Below are 22,509 nucleotides of genomic sequence, written 5' to 3'. Positions count from 1 at the left end.
GGGTAGGCAGGAAAAAGAAATGCGTACGCGTGCTTGTGAGACAGCCGATGTAGTCGCATCTATAAAGTCTGTGGGAGTTTGGGCCCCTTGCTTATACATAAACCGCCCTCTCTCCTGGGCTGTCTTCTCCTTAATGACGTTCACGGCAATTTAGGCGCTGGGGACCGGCTCAGCCTCTCGCCGAGCCCGCAGCCTCCACAAACATCCTGAAAAGCAACCTGAGCAGACGTCCTCCCTCCTCGAGGCAGTTCCCGGGATTTTCTCTCCCGAGCGCTTTGGAGCGGGCGGGCGAGCGAGCGAGCGAGCGAGAGCGCTTGGGTTTATCCGCCTGCTCCTCCCACCAGAGCCACCCTCCCGCCGCTCCCCGCCGAGCGCGCCGCTCACACGGCTCCGCCGCGGCGTGCGGGACGCGGGCACCGCGCTCCGCTCCCGCCACCGCCGCCGCCGCCGCCGGGGGAAGCGCCTCGGGCCGCCGCCGCCGCCGCCGCCCCGTCCATGGGCCGGTGCCGCTGATCAGCCCCCGCCGCCGCCGCCGCCTCGGGCCATGAGCGGGCTGCGGCGCCTCCGCGTGGGCTGAGCCCGTCCGTCGGTCCGTCGGTCCGTCCGTGCGCGCCCCCCGCGCATGCCGGTGGCGGGGCGCGTCCCGCGGCGGGGCAGCCCCGCGCCCCCCGCGCCGCCCCGCAGCCGCCGCCGCCGCGCCGCGATGCCGGTGGCGGGGCGCGGGCAGCCCGCCTCCTGGCTGCTGGTGCTGGGCGCCGCCGCGCCCGCCCTCTGGCTGCGCTGCGTGCTCGCCGACTTCACGGTGGACAACGAGGTGCACTCCAGCTTCATCCACCGGCGGCTGCGCGGCCCCGAGCGCCGCGAGATGCAGCGGGAGATCCTCTCCATCCTCGGCCTGCCGCACCGCCCGCGGCCGCACCTCCACGGCAAGCACAACTCGGCCCCCATGTTCATGCTGGACCTTTACAATGCCATGTCCGTGGAGGAGGGGGCGGCGGGGGCCGCCGCCGAGGACGGCGAGGGCTTCTCTTACCCTTACAAGCCCATCTTCAGCACCCAGGGGCCGCCTCTGGCCAGCCTGCAGGACAGCAACTTCCTCACCGAAGCTGACATGGTCATGAGCTTCGTCAACTTGGGTGAGTGCCGGGCTCGGCGGGGCTGGGTCGGGGGTAACCGGGCAGGGAACCGTGCCAGGGGGAGGCTGGAGAGGGGACCCGGCCACCGACGGGAGGACAGGGACGGGTGGCGCAGGTGGCCCCGGCTGGGAGCTGTTTCCCAGCGGGGCAGGTGGGTGACAGCCCACCTGGGCAAGGAAGGGCAGGTAGCGGCCCTCGGCAGTGTGGCTGCTTTGCCAGGCGGTAATTGAGTGGCATCGGCGGGGAAAGAAAGGGCTCTGACTTCCCCTCGCAGCATCGGACAGCCACGAGCTCTCCACACACGCCGGCACTCTGAGCTCTTTGTCGTCCGCTCCCTTTGATAGTGGCTGCGCGTCAGAAATGGGATTTGTAGGTAGGAGTTAAACAGGACGATGAGCAGGTCTGCCCCGCATCCCGCACCGCCGAGGAGGACACGGAAGGCAGGCAGAGCACGGCGCGGGTCCCGCACGGCTCCCGCGGGATGCGGTCGCACGGCCGGGACGGCTCCTGCGGCATCCCAGCCCGCGCTCCCTCGGCCGCGGGGGCTGAGCCGCTCGCACATGTTTTCCTAATGGCTTGGGAGGGATTCCGCAGTAAATCCTTATTTACTCCCGCAGCTTTTCCTGTTGACCCCAGTTTATGCCGCTAACTCGCCTCTTTTCACAAGCACATGCGGATGGGTTTATGCAAACGATACGAGAGTTGGCACGCTTTGTATGCGCCTCGCTAGGCCTCCCTAATTGGATGCCACGGCCCAATCTGATTTCTATTTGCTCGCTGTAGATTGCACACCCGTGTGGACTGACTTGGCCGGATTTGAGTAAAACATTGTCAGGGTGCGCATTTTATTTTAAATATATAATTATAGACCTGGCTCGCTCTCTCCGTTTTTAGAGCTCATCATGTGCGGCTCTCAAACCACACACGTACAGATTGGGTGCCTGCGAGTTCAAGGCAGAACCTGAATCGTGTTTCCAAAACAAGATCGTTTCAGACTTTGTCCCAAACAAAGGGAAACGCAAAGTGCAAGAGGAGCACACTTCTGGCACATAACCTGCCAGGAATTACAGACCCCCGTCTCCAATAAATCCATTAACACCTTTATGGATGTCACTGTTCTGGACACTTCCACTGCCTGGAACTTCAGAGGCAGCAAAGATTAAATCACCACCTAAACCACCACCTCTCTAATCCCTGCACTTTAACTAACTTGAAAAGCTCAGCAGCTGTAAAGGCTCTGTGACACACGTTAATAATTATTAGACACGGTAGCCATCCCGGCACAATTCCTGCATGATAAGGAGCCACGGGACGCTGTGGGAGAGCTTAGTTTGCATGAGCTGCGCCTCCTTATTAACTGCCATAAGCTTCACAGTGGGAAACTCGGAATTACATCTGGCCCGGGGGCTGTGCTCAATGAGGGCTGGTGCTTTCCATTTGGAATTACAGTGTTTGTCTAGTCACTGCTGGATACTTAAGTCGATGAGCAATGATACATTTAAAATCAAATATTTGAGCAGTCAAAAGTACCAATAGCAGTCAAATATTTGACTTTGAAGATAAGGGTGACCTTGCTAACACTGTTCTCCGTGGTTCTTGTGTCCTACACCGAGTGCAAGGAGAGCCCTGAGCAGAGGACAAAAGATGTTCAAATAACAATAGTGAAATTCACTCTTTGCTTTCCATTTCAGTAGAGAGGAAAGAACCTTATGAAACATGTAAGTACATAATGGCAGGGAGTTTAGCTCTGCTCCTCAGGTGTAGTAATTTACTGAATCACCAGTGAAACTGCAGCGCTCCCATCCCACATTGCCGATGCAAGTCTCTTGTCACCTCATGTAAGAGTTACAAGAAAAAGTTAATATTTAGGCCATTGATGGGTTTGAATACAAAGGAATGACATCAATCCATAAATGTGAAATAAAAGTTACATTTTGGATATGTCTGTGTCTATGTGAGAACTTTGTATGGAGCAGGTTTCACCTGTATGAGCCATAACGCCCAATAATCAACATCCTGATGCAGTTTGGTGACTGCAGTGGATTTATTCATTCATTTCAACCCACCAGGCTTTGTTGTCAGCTTAGAAATGCAAGAGTGTTCTCCATGCAAAATCCTAAATGATTATTTTATTTAATTGCTGTCAGCATGGTCAGGGAGCAGTAAGAGCACAAGCACAAGCAAAGCCCAGCAGTTTTAAGGACAGGTGGAATTACGACCAGCAAGGCACATTTTGGAGGTTTATCTGTGCTGTTTTGTTCCCTTGTCAACAGAGCATGCCAGGACGAGTTTAAAAAGGACACAGATCTATAAGAGCTTTCTTCATCGCTCTGCACACCTTTCATCCCATTATAGTCATTGCTCTTTCATCTTTATAGGACAAAGGCAGGCTTGTTTATGGAGGTTTTAATGAATTAGAGCAGCCACTCACTCCGTATATAATCAAACACAACACCTGCTTTGAGACATACAGTTTTCTATGACATTCAGGGAAAATTAGAAGATCAGTTGTAGAACTGAATTTTTGTGGAGACTTTCTACAATGATCCCTTTTAAAGCAGAGCTGAATTCCTAAATGCAGACTGTAGTAAACTGTGTCCTACTTTTGTAAGAGATACTCTGTGAGCATTGCATTTCACAGGTAGGCTTTTATTACTATAGCAGAGCCATCACAATGAGGAAGTGTCACAGCATAATAAAGTTTCATTTTAGCATGGAGGAAGTAAAAGCAAGCAAAGAAATAATACTTTGAAATTTCAGTCAATAAAAAACGGTAATTCCAGGCTTCCAAATGCTAACCTACATAAGCACTTTTTTTGCCTTATTCATATTCCTCATCCATCTAGTTGTACAACTTTAGAGGGAATAATACTTTTTAAAAACCTACATTGCAGGATTTACTGGGCTGCATAGTAAAAACCCCAACAGCAAACCCCACACACATTGATTTCTATGGAGATACCGTGTATATTTAATGCAGAAAATTTATGCTGGGTATTGGTAGAGAGGAACCAGAATACAGGTGCTCCGTTTTAGGGAGCTTTGTACTAAGCACAGTTTTACTTACTGTAAAATCCTGACAACTAATTAGATTTAGATTTATAACCAGTTAATTTACAGGCTACATTTTGTCTTAGCTTACACCTGTGCTAAGATGGATGGAGAATGGAGTTGTGTCAAGAATGAAGTTATTTGTAAATTAAAAGAGAATTTAGCCACAGTGGTCTGACTAAGTTAGCCAGTTAATTACTGACTAATTTTGTAAAATTTATTACTATAATTTTAACATTTAGAATTTGATTTCAGATCCTGTCCAATACAGTTTACAAACTGATCCATTTTAGGAACTGAAAAAACACAAAGCATTTTCTGCACAAGTTTAATTTCAGTTTATAAACAGCAGCTAAGGAGTAAACATCCTCTAGATGACTTAGGCCTTCTCTTCTAAAAATAATTGCATTGTCCTTATGCTGGTAAACTTGCCTTGGTAAACAGACTTGCTTAGAATATTTTTAAAAGAGTCGGCACAAGTGATACGCAATTTGTTAATTTGTCTCGTGGTTGATTATAAAATGAACAACGTTGTTTAATCCTGGCAAAAAAGAAGTGTGGGGGGGGGAATTAGTCATTCTTGGAAGGAGCACTTGAAAGTGGCTTTTGTTAATATAAATCAAGAAGCTGAAGAGCCCCCAAGTTTCCTTTTATTTCATACCATCTGGCTATCCTTTTTGTTGACAAGTGTTTGGCATAGAGAACCATCTCTTTGCCCTTTAATAACAGGCTTTAACACTGTAGGGTATTAGAAAAAGATTCTATAACAGTTAAAAAATTTCCTTCGGGGAATACTTTATAAAGTGAGCACGGGCTGCAGGCATTTGCAGCTGTAACCTGGCTTGTGTTAAAATTTGGAAGGGGCTGCCTTGCATTCCAGCTCACTACAGGCCTTCATTGGTGTACAGCCAAAGGTTAATATAGATGTCACACAGTTTTTCTTTGGAGAGCCTCAGATATAAGAGTACGAGTACAGCTGTGTTTTTAGTAACCCTTTCATAATCACTTCTTTTAAACCTCATTTTCCTGCTTGTATAAATCAAAGATTTTCAAGGATATTTGACCTGGATTTGAACTTATTTGATCTTCACATATTTCCCACTTGAAACAAAGCAGATTAAAAGTTAGCCCTGGATGCCTGGTCCCCATCACATGGTTTGTCCATACATTAGGCCAAGCACTTTGGTTTTTTTTCCTTCTCTTCCACCTCACGCTGTTAAAAGCTCTCAAGCCTGAACAGGTACATCCCATAATTGTTTTGGGCAGTGTGGATATGTGCAGCCCTTGGTGGTGTAACTCTGGCTTAAGGCAGAAAGCTTGCAGCCAAGTCGGGGTATGAAGGAGCATGCAGCAAGTGACCAGCAGGTATTCTCTGAATGTGCAGACCTATCCAGAGAAAACATAATTAATTTTCTAATTTCCAGGGGTAAAACAGCAGAGCAGGACGGGAACCATTTACCTCTGCCATGGGGGTATGCTGGCAGAATAGAAAGGAGCCGCCAAGGACAGACGTCCTTACGCAAGGAGAAAGGACCTGGAAATTGTCCCCATCCGCTGGCACACAGCAGATTTATCCCAGAGCAGGGTCTGTGCTCTGTTCCCACACAGGCTGCCCTGGGGGGGTGAATCCCCCTCTGTGAGCTGCAGTTTAGAAGCCAAAACACAGCAGCTCTGAAAGGGCTTTGAAGGAGACAAGCCTTGATGGCCAGGTCCTGTGATGCCGGTAACAGGAGCTGGGCACCAGTGGAGCGTGCAGGACCTGCTCCCAGTGCCCCCAGTGCCCCCAGTTGTGCCATGCCTGCGTCTCTGTGTGTGTCCCAGCTCTCCCCCTGCAAAGGAGCTTTAATGGCCTCTGGACAGGCAGCACAAAACCAGGCACTGCGTTCCCTGGAAATCAGCCTGATTTTCGGGTCGGCGGGGAGAGACGTGTGAGAGAAGGTTACACAAGTGGTTGGAAACATTAATTAAAAAAAAGATTATAACTATTAAAGCCCAGTCAGAGCCGTTGACAGGCTCCTTTTAAATAGGACACTGTGATGTTTTAGTTTAATACATTCTGGCAGTGTCACTGGGGTTAAGGCTAATACTGGGATGTGTGGATCCTGTCATGTTATTGTCAGGAGGAATGCAGGGATTAGGTTGGAGAGTGGCGGTGGGTGAGTGCTGCAGCTGTGTACACTTATTATAAAAGATTTAAGTCCCACTGGTAAAATCAATATATTAAATTGCAAGAGCCCCTGTTTTTAATTAGTTTAAATCAAATATACGGTTAGTGCCATTAGGGCTGCTATCCTTGAACCAAGTGAGGAAATGCTAATATTTATGTGGAAACTGTTAATTTGTGGTTAAAATGATAACACATTTAGTTTTATGTCTCTAAATTGTCCTAACTGGATGAATACCAGTGAGAAGTTGCAATGATGGATGAAGTCATCTGAGCAAGAACACAAGTAAGCAAATTTTGATAGCATGCCAGATAAGGAGACTACCTGTTGATATACAGCATTAAGAGACCATGATATTTTAAACCTTTCCAGTCCTGCTCTCTCTAGGGCCTACATCAAAGTATTTTTATGAATTTACTACATATATATATAAAAAATATATACCATTACTATATATAAATAAAATATGCTATTTTATATATGTATATTTCTTCTCTTAATGGAAGAAACTTCTAAAAAAATGACAGAGCTGTTTAAGTTAGTTTCAGGATGAAGATTTTCCTTTTCAACTCTTTGAAATAAACGAGACTACACACAAGGACTAATCACATGGATAAAGTTCTGCACATGCTTAAGGTTGGAAAAATGGAAACCCAAGAGAAAATTCTTGGCTAGGTCTTCATTGGTGTAAATTGTCAAATTTCTACTGAAGCTGGCCCTGTGGTCTCATTTATACAACTCTACGTCCAAAGTAATTCCCATAAACTCCCTCTTGATTTACACGAGCAGCACTGAGAGCAGAATTGGGCCAAAGAAGTGCCCCTGTGTTGGAATAATGAGCATGCAGTAGTTTCTGCTTGAGCTTCACAGAGTTTCCTCTCCTAATCTTGAAATTGTTTCTGAGGGAAGTTTCCTTTGCTGCAAACAGTCAAAACATGAACCAGCTCCTATTAGTCACTGCTTATCATTATTATTAGCCCGATCCATGTTGTTGAACTACAGCTGAATTCCCATCCTTGCAACAAACAGAATTTAGCAAATAATGTTTGACAAAAATGTGAAACTGATATTTCTTAATACAAGACATATTTCATATGGAGAAACTTCAGTGCTGAAAGATTCCTGGTATCAAAATATCTGAATCATAGTACAAATAAACAGCGCCTTGTAAAGGCTGCGGGGCCAAATTCCGTGCTGGAGTAATTCCACTGAAGTTAGTGGAATTGTGCCAGGAGATAAACTGCCATCTAGATTTTTTTGGTGTTGAGGATTTTGTCAGTAAAAATCTTTGCTGCAGAAAAGGTTGCAGGTAGCAAAGATCACACTGGTTCTGATTCAAAAAGCCCTTTTGGAAATCTTTGTTTCATTGATGAGGACCACAAAGTTTGCTGAGCCCCCCCCCCCGTATTTGGGTGTATGTTCTACAATTCCATTATTTATACATAAATATACCTGATTTACAGCAGGTAACAGAGAAGCCATGGTGGGTGTAATCCCCACCACACTGTGCCTTACCCCTTTTAAAAACATTTGTGCCATTTACATCTCAGAGTCAGTGAGAATCCAGACTGAGTGGATTGAATTAATGGCAACTTTGAGACTACAAGTTTTAGTGTAATTGCTTTATTGTTTGGGAACCAAGATGCTTACAGTCCAGTTCCTGTGCAAACATGTTTAACGTGTGTTAATGTGTTTCAAAACCAGACCCTCTCCGCAGAATTCTGCTTTTCATTAATTGACATCAGTAGCATGGTACAGTATTTCAAAGCACTGGCCAAATATAAACTGTGTTTCTAATTTCCTTACTTTCCTGTGTTTGGAATGCCAATGTTAATTTGTTCCCATGGAAGAGTGAGAGCTGCCAACCACAGTTTTATATAAATGGCTTTACAGTGCAGGGCTGCCAACATTAAATGATACTTAGGAATTTTCATGACATTTTGTATTTAATGCTGTGTGTGTGTGAGAGAGAAATTGAGGGAGATGTATGGCATGTTGAACAGCACAAGCTCTGATGATCAAGGCAAATGTTTGAAGAAATTTATCCTTTGAGGAACTGTTACTCAATGTTTCTTCTTATTTAGGATTTTTTAATAATCTGTCAGATACTACACAGCATATTCCTTATGCCTAGAAAAAAGCTGTTTTGCAGGGAACTTTGTTGCTAATGATCCAAACAATTCCCCCCCACACCCCCCAATAATTTTAGTTATTTATTAATAGATGAGCAGATGGACTTTAGTTTATGTTGTTCCTCTGATCATTCTGAACTGGATTGTAAGAATATGATATTACTCAACGTGAGAAAATGCAAAAGCAGAAAAAGCTGCCGCTGCTAAGGAAGAGGGGAATTAACTGATTTTAGTTTAACTGCCAACAGGTAATTTTTCTTTAGCAGAATAGTAGCAGCTAGATAAAATCATTTGCCTCTCTTAAAGAAAAAATCAAGCATTATCATAGCTTCTTTAGTGGTATGTCTGCCTTTGTACATAAACCAAATGTGAAGTTCCCTTTAAACAAAGTTTATTTTAAACTGATAATGGTAAAAACAAAGTCTGTTTATGTATTTCTCCCTTAATTCCTGGAAGATATTCAAAATACAAATTGTTCACGTTTCAGTAGATTCCCCTTAATGAGTGCTATGGTTTATCTCTCCATTTCCCCAGTTTATTGGAACAGGTGCAGTGTCTGCCATCTGTGCCAGCCCCGTGCTATACCAACAAACAAAGTGTTGTTTTGGTTCACTGGGTTTAAAAGTCTCCTGAGAGTAAAGAAATGAAAGAGAAAGAATTTAGAAAGTGCCTAGTGAAGGAAAGGCACTTCAAGTAATGTGCTTTGTCACTCAAGTCTTCCCGTAAATTACCTTAAACTATTTCTAAACTGTTTGAAAAATATTATCTGCAGAGGATTAGGTTTCTGTTGCATCTCAGAGGTTCCACACTATTCTTATCATCCTTATCCTACCACAGTAGCTTCCAAGTTAGAGTATTTTGTTGTCAGGTTGAATTAAATTGTACAGGAGTAAAAAACTCCTTTTTTCCTTCTCTTAAAGTGGAAGAACTGTGAATTTTCTTTTTTTTTTTCCCCCCAGTGTTTCTGCTTCCACCTCATTTAAGAGATACTGCAAATAGCCATCCAAGTTTAAACAAGATTATGTTGTAATTAGACAGACAAACTCATAATTATTTAAGGGCTAAACCAACAACAACAACCCTTTCAGGTTCATTTTGACAGTGTTTATCCAGTGTATCTGGGAAGGCTTACAATTAAAGTGCCTGAAGGGTGGGGATGAGATTTTTCAGCATGCAGTCAGTGCTATCGGGTCCACCTGGCCTGGGAAACTATGCAGGCTTTGTAGCGGAGAAAATCCCTTAACTTAGATCTTCGTGGCAAGCTCTTAAAAGCTACCTTCCTTTAAAAAAACCAACAAAAAACAAGGAAAAGGAGGGCAGAGGGAAGGCAGCTTCCCCCTAAGCAATAATTAAAGCGAGCAGGAGCTCCCTCAGTGCTGGGGGAGCAGCAGATGAGCTGATAACCACACAGAGCATCACCTGCAAGGTTCTCCCTGCTGGATAACCACACAGAGCATCACCTGCAAGGTTTGCTGTGCTGGATAACCACACAGAGCATCACCCTGCAAGGTTTGCTGTGCTGGATAATCACACAGAGCATCACCCTGCGAGGTTTTCCCTGCTGCACACAGGAGCTTTCCAAAGGAGCACTAAGTTTGCTGTGCTTCTGCAGCAGGCTCCCCATGCTGGGCTGAATCAGAGCTCCTCACAGCCCCACTGATGTCACCCCAGCATCCTCACAGCCCCACTGATGTCACCCCAGCCTCAGTGATGTCACTACAGCCCCACTGATGTCACCTGAGGTCCTCACAGTCTCACTGATGTCACCCCAGCCTGCTCAGGCCCACTGATGTCACCCCAGCTCCTCACAGCCCCACTGGTGTCACCTCAGCCTCAGTGATGTCACCACAGCCCCACTGATGTCCCCACAGCCCTGCACAGCCCCACACAGCCCCACTGATGTCACCATAGCCCACTGATGTCACCTGAGTTCTTCAGAGCCCCACTGATGTCATCCAGGCCCACTAATGTCATACAGCCCCATTGATGTCACCCCAGCCCCACTGATGTCACCCCAACTCTGCACAGCTTCACTGATGTCACCCCAGCCCCACTGATGTCACCCCAGCATCCTCCCTCAGCTGCAGCAGCCTGGCCCCAGGCCACCCTGGCAGTGAAGGCACCAGCCCTGGCACCCTCCGAGGAGCTGGCACTGCGTGCTGTGCCCAGCCTGGGGCTGTACATCACCCTGAGGCCCTGGGGCCCCTGGGCCAATCCTGCCCCTGGCCCCTGCCTTGCCTTGGCACTGGGGGGGCTCCCTCGGCTTTGCCAATTGTTCTTCCCACAGCTCAGTGGCTGTAAAACTTTTTAAAAGAGAGCAGAAGAGCTCTGGGAGAGGTACTAAAAAATGCTCATAAAATAATGCAGTGTTGGAGGTTGGGAGTTTTAATTCTGATGGAGAGGAGGGTTTCCTCCTGGGTGAGCACTGGGGATGGGGCTGGGTGGGTTTCCCTTGTCAGTGCCTGGAACACCCAGCGCCTGTACTGAGCCCTTTGGCACCACAAGGGAAAGCAAATTCAGCATTTAAACACAAAATTAAAAATTACTGTACTTTAGAAATTCTGAATTCCGGTGCTTACATTTGCTCCTTTGTATCCATATTTTAACAATTTTATTTACATAAGACAATTGTCTGTAATGCCATGAATGATAACCAGTCATCACTAAGAGGAATCCATTCCTAATTGTATTTGTTCTACCCACAAGCTGCTCTTCCCTTGGTTCTCAAGGTTAAAACTTACTGCTTTTTCCATCACTAAAAATATTCTGAACAATTTAATCTTGCTACTTTTATTTGTTTATTACTCTGCAGTCATTATAACCCCACAGGGACTTTTTAGATGTTAATAAAGAGCACTGCACATCACTTTTCCTGAGGCTTGTGTGGCACTATAAACATTATGCTGAGTTTAAGTTCCCCTTTCTGACCATATCCTTAAAAAATCCAGCATTCGCTAAGAGAATGGAGGGGATTTTTTTCTTTTCTTTTTAACAAAAAGAAATAAAGGCAGGGGGGAAGAAGTAACTTTAGCCTCAATCTGCTAGCTACATAAAACAGTAAATGTTCAGCTGAGGCAGGGAAAAACCAGAACTGCTAGAGACTGCTTGTTTCCTTTTGGAGGAAACAATAAATGTGCCCACTTGTATTTTAACAACATTATTACTGGGCCCCCTAATTACACGAATATACTTGTAATAAACTGCATGAGAGAAGAACAGAAAAAGATCTGTGATGAATGATGCTTTTTCCTCAGCTCAAAAAGAAACTTTTGGGTAACTACTCTTAAATCTTGGCCCAAATCAGGAGATGAAGATATTTCAGCACTATGTGATGAATCATTTGTCTCCTGAGACAGATGAAAAGGAGAAGCAAATCAGACATGTGGTGTAAAACTTCTCTCATTGGTGTGGACACAACTTTGACCTCTGAGTACAATAGTTCCTGCAATCCATGGCATGCAGTGTAATGAAATTACCAGAATATTAGAAAATAGGAAATCCCTGACATTTCTGCTGCGTTAAAGTCTGACACAGGGAATACAGGAACACACGAAAGAACCCAGAACGAGGCAGGGACTCATCCAAGCAAACCCCAAATATTTCTCCAGCAAACAGAAAACTGTCATTTTGCTCATTAGTCCACAGCTGTGAGATGAGAGCTGCTTCACTGAAAATCCTGCAGAGGAGGGAGGTGAATGTAAACCTGTGTGTGTGATAGACTGAGAGCGAGGTGAATCTACGCCAGTGTGCGTGACACACTGAGAGGGATGTGAATGTAAACCTGTGTGTGTGATAGACTGAGAGTGAGGTGACTCCACGCCAGTGTGTGTGACACCCTGAGAGGGATGTGAATGTAAACCTGTGTGTGACACCCTGAGAATCTCCTCCCTGGGCTGGAGCTGTGACCCGAGCAGTGAGCAGAGCCTGGCAGGGAGGACGCTGAGCTGGAAAAGGGATGCTCTGTGCTCCTGCTCCTTCAGAGATGCTCTCACAAACTCCCACACTCACCCCTGTGCTATTTTTGCAGTTGCACACCACAGGACTGAGCTGTGCTCCCTCCCTTCGTGCCAGACCCATGCAGGACACCAGGGTGTATTTCAACAGCTGATCTTTTACCCCAGAGCTGCAGTTGCAAAATTGTGCTTGAAGACACACAAAAACCAAAACAAAGCAGCAAATGCTGTTGTTAGGGGCTGACTCAGGAGGCCTGCGTGGCCCAGCCCTGGTGAGAGGCTCAGTGTCAGGAATCCAGCAGGGCTGTGGTATGCAGGGCTAGGTGCTGCTGATGTCACTGATGGGCTTATCTTGTACCAAAAGAAAATTCCTCTTGTATAAAAGGGATCGTGGGTGGGAATTAAACTGCAAATAAATCTCTGCCTCACCCTCAGATGCCGTTATGCCTGGGGCATGGGCCACCAACGTTTGGGGTGTGAAGGGGACAGACACGTGCCCGTGCCCTACACGTGAATATTTCATGTTTGTTTTCCTGAGGACATTCCTGAAATAGCAGTTTAACCTTGCCATCGCTCTGAGACACTAACATTTTACATCTGCAAACAGGAGTACACGTGGATGTCTGCAGCCCCCAGGTCCTCAATACTCATAGCTCTCAGGGCTGTGTAGAGTTAATAAAGAACAAACAGCTGCCTGCCTATTTCTCAATAAAATAAATGTGTTGCACAGCAAATGTTCCTAGAAAGCAAAAGCTGTGAGTCCCATCCCAGGGTGAAGGACGTGTGGTGCTGGCAGGGAGGGTCATTCCAGGCAGTGACTCCTCTCCAGGTCCCCTGTCCCAATCCCAGTGCCCCACCTGAGCTCGCCTCTCTTGGCAGCACAGAGCAAACATGATGATCTCAAAGAAAAATGTGAACTAGGTCATCAAGTCACACTTGCATGAGGAAGGGCACTCCACAGCCTCTCTGTAAGCAGCAACTGAAGTTTCTAAGGGTTATTTTCCAAAACATCCCCTCCAAACACTTCATTTCTGTCTAATAATTATAAACTGTGTTAATACCACTGGACCTCCCACATGCAGAACACCTGAGAAAGAGGCAGCAGATTGGGTGCAAGGGGAGCAGGGATCTGGCAGGGATTTCCCCTCTGGGGCAGCAGGACCTTTCCCCTCCACAGTTTGCTGTTCCCTAATCTCCCAGCTCTGCTGCCCAGAGCTGCAGATGTTTGTCAGAGCACAGACAAGCTCCAAAGGCCCAGCTGGTCGTGGGGCACAGCTCAGTGTGTACATTCCAAGCTGAGGTTTTGCTGATCACAATCAAAGGCTGAGATCCTTATCTGATGGCCTGTGCCTGATATCTGCTGCTTATTTTGTAATATCCCACAAACTGCTCTCTCAACAGCACCAGAACCTGGGATTTCAGCTGAGAAATCCAGCAAGTTGCATGGCTTCAAACCTGGGAAACTGGTTTTTAATTATTTTCCTTTTATCCCAGCAAACCACAAGAAAGGCTGGATTCCCTGCAAATCCTGCTGTGCTCCTCCCAGGGAGCCTGTGCAGGTGTAGGCCCACACTCCTGCAGCATTTGGGGGGATGCTGGAGCTGTTGTGGCAATACAATATTAAAGGAGGATTAATTAGATTTGTGCCATTTATTTGGGCAGCTGTTCAGTAGATGAAAGGAAGTCTAATGCAAATTAAATGAATAAGCCTGAAGAGGCCAATGTCCAGTCACAGCTCCACTCGTGTCCCTCAGCACAGCTGGGGCAGAAATGGGCACATTCCTTTGGCAAAAATGAGGCATTTGAAGATTCCATCAGCTGAGCTTTCCCTTTCAAGTGTTGCCAGTAGATGCACAACATATACATGTGCTTTTAAAAGACTTTTATTTTGAACTCAAGATGTGAATCTATGGCATTAAGAAAAGCAGAACAATCCTTTATTTAGCTGCACCTGCACCTTAATGCCTAATGAGTTTAGTCTGATGGAATCCAGACCTCAGGAAGGATTATAAATTCTCATTTGATTTCATTTACTTCTAAAATACCTTAAACCAGCTGTACCAGCCCAGAATCCAGCCCTTCTTTCTCTATCAGTTTTCCAAGTGTTGAATCTTTGCTGTCTTAAGTAACTTTATGCTATATAATGATACTGCAATATTAAAAAAACAGAGAGCAGCTTGAAAAAAAATCATGCAGTAGAAGATAATTAACATATAAGCTTAAAAGCATCAGATTATGAGCACAAGTTTCATAAAGTTCTTTTGGCCCTGGAGGGAAGGTTTGGAACTCACTCTCCAGACACCAGAGGTACCTTTGGCCATTTCTGTCTGTTTTGTGTAAACACATCAGAGATGCTCAGGCAGTGACCACCCCAAAATTACTGACTCAGGCTGTTTAATATGAATAGTAGCTAATTTATCAAATTATTTAAAAACTTATTACTTTGCCCCAGTGTAGATACTGGAATGCAAGGGGAAAAAATTTGATCCTGTTACATCTCTGCATGATCAAATCATTGCATTGAAGAAAAAGTATTAGCAAGATTTGATTTTAATTTGTATGCCCTCTGCACGTGCCAATTGCAGATGGAGGTGCCTGTGCCCCCAGCAAGCTCTCATTTTCCTCCAAGTCCTTCCCTTGTGGGCTTTTCTCCCCATTTTGTTTGCCTGTAGCAGTCTCACAGTGCCTCTTATCTCCCCTGGCTGAATCCACTTTATTTCTGACCAGATCTGCGCAGCCACTTCTCTCTCCTTCCTTGGGGATGTTTCCATTTGCTCAGGGTGTGCAAGCAGTCAGGGCAGGCTGCTGGTTTTTGCATCAGTGATATTTGGAGACCTGCTCAGTCTCAGAGCAGGTTGCAGGAAGCACCTTGGGCCCCATTTGTCAAGTGTCTGGACTGGGGGATTATTTCTCTCAATAAACCTTATTGCCACTTAACTTTTCTCCCTCTTTGTGCTCTGCAACCTCTTCCCCCCTGAGACACCCATTACCCTCCTGCTTTCTCCTCCTCCCTTTTCTGTGCTGTGGCTGCCACCCCAGCCTGATCCCCATCAGGAATTCTCCCCAGATTGCCACTATCTCCGTGACCCTTGGATGCCCTGGCAAAATGTGTGACTTGCAATTCACACCTAAGGCTGGCACAGCTTTCCTGGGAAGCTGGCCTGGCCAGATGCAGCTCCCTGGTTCCTCAGCCTTGCTGTCCCCTGAATGACAAAGTCAGTGAGCAGTGTGGTGTAGCCATCATCTCTGCTCAAAGAGGGAAGAGAAAAATGTGCTCCTGCATCTTCACACACCTCCCACAGCTGCACCCAGAGGGTTTGGGGGATGTGTTAGCATGCCTCTGCTCTCAGGCTGTGTCGTTCCACACTGTGCAGACAGAGAAAAGAAAGCAGGAGCAGTGAGGAGCTTCTGCCTGTCCTTCTGCTCACTGCTCAGTTTGCTGCAGGGACATTTCCAGGGCAGGGTGTGGAGCAGAGCTGAGGTGCTGTGCATTCACCCCAGCCTGCCCTGGTTCCCTGCAGGAGCTGCTGCCCAGGTGCATCCCATCCTCAGGTACACAGAGACACAACAGCCCTGCTGTGCTCTGTCAGGGATGAGCACCAGCCTGGCTTAACCCTGATCCCAGAGCCAGCACCAGAGCTCGAGACATCTGTGATGGCCACAGCACTGCCCAGCTGGGGGGACACAGGATTTACAGCATCAGCACAGTCCCCAGCTTGCCCCTCTGGAAAACAGCCACCCACAAGGCTTTGGGGATGGGAGAGCACAGTCCTGGGTTTTGGTCAGCACTGTCCTGGCTTCCCCCTTTGCTGTGAAAGGAGGAAAGGAAACAGGATCTGAGAGCCTGGAGAGGGAGGCCCTGCAGGAGATTTCCTTATAGTGGATTCCAGGAGGATGAAGGTAGAAATAGAGGCAGTCTGTCAAAAGGAACAACTTCATGAACTCCCATTTTTTTTTCTTTTCGCTGTCACCCCTCCCTGAATTCTCCATTCCCTCACACCGCTGAAATCCCACAGCAATCCTCAGTGCATTGCAGCAGCTGCAGATGGATTGCAGCTCCATGTGCTGCTGTGTTTCACGTGACAGGGCTGTGAATAAGGTATTCTGTAGAAACACAACTCTTCCCTGCTTATTTAACTTTGCTTTCCCCAGATACACACGCAGACACAGCAAACAGCACCAGGAGTCACACCACCATGGGTCTGTTTACTATTAGGAGAGTTTTGTGTTCTCAGAGCAGTCCCAGGTGTAAATTTTTCACAATACCTTTCATCTCGTCTGGCTCTGCTTTCAGCAGAGAAACCACAGCCTGAGCAGGCACCCATCAGGGCACACTCGGGAAGGAAAATGGATTACTTGTGCTTAACCTGCCCAGAAACTCCATGGATGTTCTTGAAAATGAAATGGTTTTACCATCCAGCATTGCTCAGAGTGTCTGCAGAGAAATCCCAGCAGGGAATGTCTCTGAATCCAGACAGCAGCATGCATGATTCCCTCTGTCATTTCCTCCCCAGTGGCTGTTTCCCCCTTTGCCATCTACCACACTTGGGAATTTTAACTTACAGGGCTCCTGGGTGACACATGGGGTGAGGAGAGGATGTGGTGGCTCTCAGCATCCTCTGGTCCCCACACACATTCCCCGGTGGCTCCTGGGGCAGCAGGTGGCTCCTGCCTGGCCTGGGTACCACACTGACCCCAGCACTGGGGGAACACCCATTCAGGAACACCAGGAAGGGAGAAACACCCATTTCTGTCCTGAGCAGCCCTTGCTAGCTGAAGTTTGACTGAGTCAGGAAGAACTTGCTGCTGTTTGGGAGATAATTAAACCCATCTTCCCTCGCCTGGCTGTTTGCACACGCACAATGATACCATTGTTCAGAGTCATGCAACACACATGCTGACATTAAAGTGTTTAATCTTGTACTACAGTATTCCATTATTTTTTGGACATCTGTACATGATAGAAAGGCTTCGTATTAAGGGATTTGTTGACAAAGAAATGGCTAATGCTGATACATGTGTGGACTGAAAGGATCTTTCCAAGTTGTGTTCTGCAGCGGGGAGGCTGCTGCTTCCCAGGCCTGAGCCTGGCACAGATGTGATATGCACTGTTGCTATTACCACTTTTCAATTTATAACAAGGAGTCAGTGTTCAGAAGAATTTTGGAAGCTCCCTGCTGGGTTTGTGGCTAGGTGGTCTCGCTGGCAATACCAGCTCCATGCTGAAAGCTGAACAAATGAAGTGATGGCTAAAGGGAGAATATTAACTCCAGAGGGCTTTTTTCCCCCTTTCGAAGCAAAAATGCTCACCCCAGATCACTTTGCAGAGTGAGCACTAAAGAATTTCCAACTTCTGGGTTTGGGGATAGGGATTTATGGAGCCTGGTTTTCATCTTCTTGGAAATTGGTGCATTAGTGCTTCTCTCCACCCATGGATGGGGCAGGACTTTGCCCTGGCACACACTGAATTTACCATGCAAGAAAGAGTTTATCACCTTCTCCTCCCTGTCCCTGGCAGTAAAATGGGTCCCTGAGCAGGGAGCAACTGGGTGCAGGTTCCCTTCTGCTGAGCCCTGCCCTGGCTCAGAGCAGCCTGTTCAGCAAAGGGCACATGGGGGCAGGGCTTGGGCACATAAACCCAAAGCATCAGGGCAGGGCTTGGGCACATGGGGACAGAGCACCAGGGCAGGGCTTGGGCACACGGGGACAGAGCACCAGGGCAGGGCTTGGGCACATGGGCCCAGAGCATCAGGGCAGGGCTTGGGCACATGGGCCCAGAGCATCAGGGCAGGGCTTGGGCACATGAGCCCAGAGCCCTCCAGTATCTGGGGGTGCTGAGCCTGTGGCTCAAGGACAGGCTGTGGTTTCAGAAGTGGCAGGATGGCAGCAATCCCCGGTGATGGGATGCATTAATGGGTTATAGAAAAACCACAGACTATTTTTCTAGTAAGCTTATGTCGCAGGTCAGAATCTAGGCTGTATTTGTTTTTCCTTGGGTTTCTCCAAAAACCTGCACTAGCTTCTAGATGACTTGGAGAGCTGCAGCTATTCCATGTAAAAGGCCTGCCAAATACTGTTTTTATCACTCTTTAAAAAAAAAATTTAAAATATATCCCATCACACATCCCAGGACATTTGCTCTACTCCATTTATAGAACTCCCAATTTATATTCTTCAACTATTTCTCCAATTATTTCTGTAACTGCTGCTTTAGCTGCCTAATGTCAGCATGTAAATCACGAAGCCAAGAGAATGAAACAGATGAAAACCAATCACAGAACTTTGCATTCCCAAATTCTTGCCATTATAAATTTCCTGCCACTGCCCCTGTAACTCTTGCTGTCAAGGACAATGAGGAGGGAAACATTCCCTTTGCTGGCTGTGGCCTGGCATGACATTATTGCAATAATCTTTATTATAGTCCCCCTTCTCCTCAGAAAAATATAAGGACTGGCCTCGCATTTCTTGCTCAACCAGGCGCCCTGCTGAGCCCAGTGGGCTCTTTCAGCTGCACAGACCGCTGGATCCTGCCCCTAATTGGTTTCCTCCTTCTTGAACCCCAGCAACATAAGGAGAAAAGGCCTATATTTCATAAGTGCCATGGTTTTATCCACCAATTTAGAGACAAAGAAGTGCAATTTATAGAGGGAACATTTAATGCCTGTTAATTAGGAGCCCATCCAGAGGTCTCGAATTTGGCATCCCGAAAATTTACAGCTCCATTTCACAAGCACCACCAGCAGGCCCGAGCCCCAGGGGTGGGCCTGGCCTCCCTCCCTCCATGCTGGGAGGTCCCTGCTGCTCCTGCCATGCTGCTCTGGGAGCTGGCACAGGCCAGGAGCCACCCCAAGGATCATCCTTTGGGAAAGGGGACATTTCTTTCCAGCTGGATGCACTTCCCAAGGGAGGCAGGAGGGTGAGGCAGGAGATAGGAGTGGAGCTTCCCTGTGAGACATGGGCTGGTGGGGCTCAGGTGGAGCTGGTTTCTGGGATTCTATTTCTGGGAATTTCTGCACTGAAATGATGCAACAGAGCTCCTGAAGCTCTGGCTTCAGTCTAAGGTAGTGACAACGAAGGGAAAGAAAGGTAAATTTTCTTTGAAAATTCAAACAAGACTTTGCGCTGCTGGATGCAAATGTGTCGGTCAGAGTTTAGAGATCCAGCCTGGACCTCAGGACAGTCCAGTCTCAGCCACCTCTGAAGAAACAGTGCCCATTTTCTGTAGCTCTGCAGCTGCTGGAGAGAAAGCAAATAAAGACTCTCCTACCCTCTAAACTCACCACACAGGTAGACTCTGAAAACCTGTGAGACCTTAATGCCAGAGCCTGGCAGATTCTTTTTGGCATTTGAATTTCTGTGGGGTTTCTCAGGCAGCTGCTGGTGGCTCAGCAGCAGCCTGGCTGAGAGGCTGAGGCAGGGGGTGTTGTCTTTTGGAATCTATTTTCCTTTGACTTATCTTTCAGTCTCTGGAATTCAGGACCTTTAATCTATTTGAGATTAAAGTCCTTAACAAATCCCTTCTGGCCTTTTTTGGGAGTGAAGAAGTTACAGACACCCTACTGCACATTCCTTCTGGAGCCTTTTTCCATTGTAAATGAGAAACAAGTAGCTCTAATTGTTGTAAGCACTACAATAAATGAGACAACTGCTCTCAAAGTGCCTTATAAAAACAATTAACATATTATCAGGTGAAAGCGTTAACAAGAAAATTTAAGTTTTTACTTGTTTATATATTCAAAGTGTGTTCTAAGTGCATCACCCAAATGTGCCTGGGAGGAAGAGCTGTGGAATTACCAAAGCTTTCCCAGTTTGGCAACCTGAGACCAGAGTCTATTCATCTGATGTTGAGTTTCTTTCTGAAAAGCAGTTTTTTGGCATTTTCAGAAAACAAGAGAGTAAAAATACCTAAGCAGGGAGATTGGTCTCCTGTGAAATCCATTGAAATTAGTGAAAATATTTCTATTGACTTGCCTGGCATCTAGATAAGCTCTTTAATTCTTCAATAATAATTATTTTTAACACTGTCATTCAAAAACACTGCAAGCTGTGCCTCACCATAATCCCTGTGTCACGAGGCAGGCCTGGCCACCAGCAATCCCTGACACCACCCCAAAGTCCAACCAGGTTTGCAGAATTAGCTCAGGGTGGCTTTGCCCTTGCCAGCAGAGATTCACAAAGGGGCTGCAAAGAGTTGGAGTTGGTTTATTTCTAACCTCAACATACTTTGCTGTGAAAATGACCAAACGTGGGATCAGCTGAAGTTTCCAGTTTTATGCTGATGGGGTGCTAAACCAGGACCTCAAGGTTTTCTGTCCAACATTATTTATTTGGTACAGGCTTTAACTGTATTGCTGCAAGTTCCAAATATCAGCAGCCACACTGTTTCATCCCTGTCTGCTGATGTTTTTAAGTTCTGTATCTTCAGCACACGCCACGACAAGCACCCAGTATTTGTTGACATTTTATCTCCAGCTTTCCCATATTTTTGGATCTGATACCTGGCTGCCTCACACCTGAGCACATGTGCCCATCCTGTTAGCTTTAACCATCCCTGGAGTTGCACAACTCTGTCCTGCCCCCTCTTGCATCACCACCAGGCCACAACAGAGCCTTGGAGACACAAAGGACTTCAGAGGGCTGGGAGCCCTCTCAGTGTCAGATAGAGCAGCACTCAGATCCTGCTCAGATAGCAAGGCCAGGCTTTCAGAGGTGCTGATCTGACTTGCATGTTTGTGACAGGTGTGGCCAAGCCACTGATAACCACCAGCCTGAGATATTCCTTGTTTTGGCTGCATCTCCTTAATTGTTCCCCCACGATTTTTGGTGTCTTGCTTATTTTCTCATGCATCTGATGTCCTCCCCCATCCCACAGCTCCCACTGTCTCCACCTTTCCCAAGGACTGTGCCAGGGGGAGTGCCTGGTGATCCTCATCCACCATAGCCCCAATTGACTGCCACACTCACCATGCCAAGGGTTATTTCACAACAGCAATTTTAGAGCCCTGTGTTAAATTAGGCCTTTTAGTTAGGCCAGATTAAGCCCTGTGTTAAATTAGGCCAAATTGAGTTAGAATTTTTCTGCAGTGGCTGTGCCTCCAGAATGCAATGCTGCTTCTAAGAATGAGGAGAGGCTCACACGCATCACCTGTGAGTGACTTGGGATTGTTTTTTAGGGAGAGGAAATGCCCTGTTTTCCCACAGTCAGGGCACACGGTCTGTTTCATAGCAGAATTATTTTGCAAGGGTGTTCTTCCTTTTCCTATTTTACAACCTTTGATTGCACATCCAGAGCTTTGGCTTCCTCTCCAAGCAGCTGCCTTGCCAAGGCATTTGAATTGTGAGCTGGAATTTCCAATGTTTGAAATTAGCATCTGAGTTAAACCATTCACCAAAGCCTTTGGGTAGTAGATTTGTGAGAACTATGAGCCTGGGACAAAGATGAGTTGAAGTTCTGTGGGCAGAAGGGCTATGAAGCATATCCAGCAAATATTCAAAATGTTTGATGTGTTTTAAGGGAGCATTTAACATTAATTTAATGGTGAACAAACAGCTGAGATTAAATCCTTCAAGGATGACCAAAAAGTTCTTCTTATGGTCATTGTGTCAATAGGGATCATGGGTTTTATAAATCTAATGGAGGACCTACAAAATCACATCCAAAGATGCAAATAATTGCAACTTTGCAAGATGCAAAACTACAGTCACATCCAAAGAATTGCTGCAGCAATTCTCTTGAACTGTTTCAATGAACACTTAAAATACCACTATTCCCCCTTGTCTTTTTTCTTAAGCTCTCCCCCCACTCTCCCCCTTGCAACTCCTCAGGTAATTAACTGGAAATGACCCAGTTGCAGCATTGTCAGAGGTCTAACACCCATCAAACCCAGGAAACTCAGGCTCCTTGAATGCTCCCCTGCTTACCCCGTGCTGTTGGGCTTAGGGTATTACAGGGGTCTGCAGAAAGTGCTTGATCAGATATACTGTACCACATGTTCCCAAATACCAGCACACAGCAGCAGGACTTGGGGATAGGATTTCAGCCTTCATAATGAAGAGTCTTGCTTTTATGAGT

General features: G+C 46.6%; 1 protein-coding gene across 1 annotated transcript in view; it reads left to right on the top strand.

Moving 5' to 3' along the window:
* Positions 1-622: 622 nt before the first annotated feature.
* Positions 623-22,509, top strand: part of BMP7 (bone morphogenetic protein 7) — a 41,454-nt gene continuing 19,567 nt past the window's right edge. Inside the window, exon 1 of the mRNA XM_059480944.1 lies at positions 623-1,136. Coding sequence (XP_059336927.1) covers positions 623-1,136 — 514 coding nt within the window. The remainder of the gene's footprint in view (positions 1,137-22,509) is intronic.

The sequence above is a fragment of the Ammospiza nelsoni genome, chromosome 12 (genome assembly GCF_027579445.1).
Source record: "Ammospiza nelsoni isolate bAmmNel1 chromosome 12, bAmmNel1.pri, whole genome shotgun sequence".
NCBI classification, from domain to species: Eukaryota; Metazoa; Chordata; class Aves; order Passeriformes; family Passerellidae; genus Ammospiza; species Ammospiza nelsoni.
The sequence above is the reverse complement of the archived record's forward strand: the minus strand, read 5'-3'. Positions and strand labels throughout refer to the sequence as shown.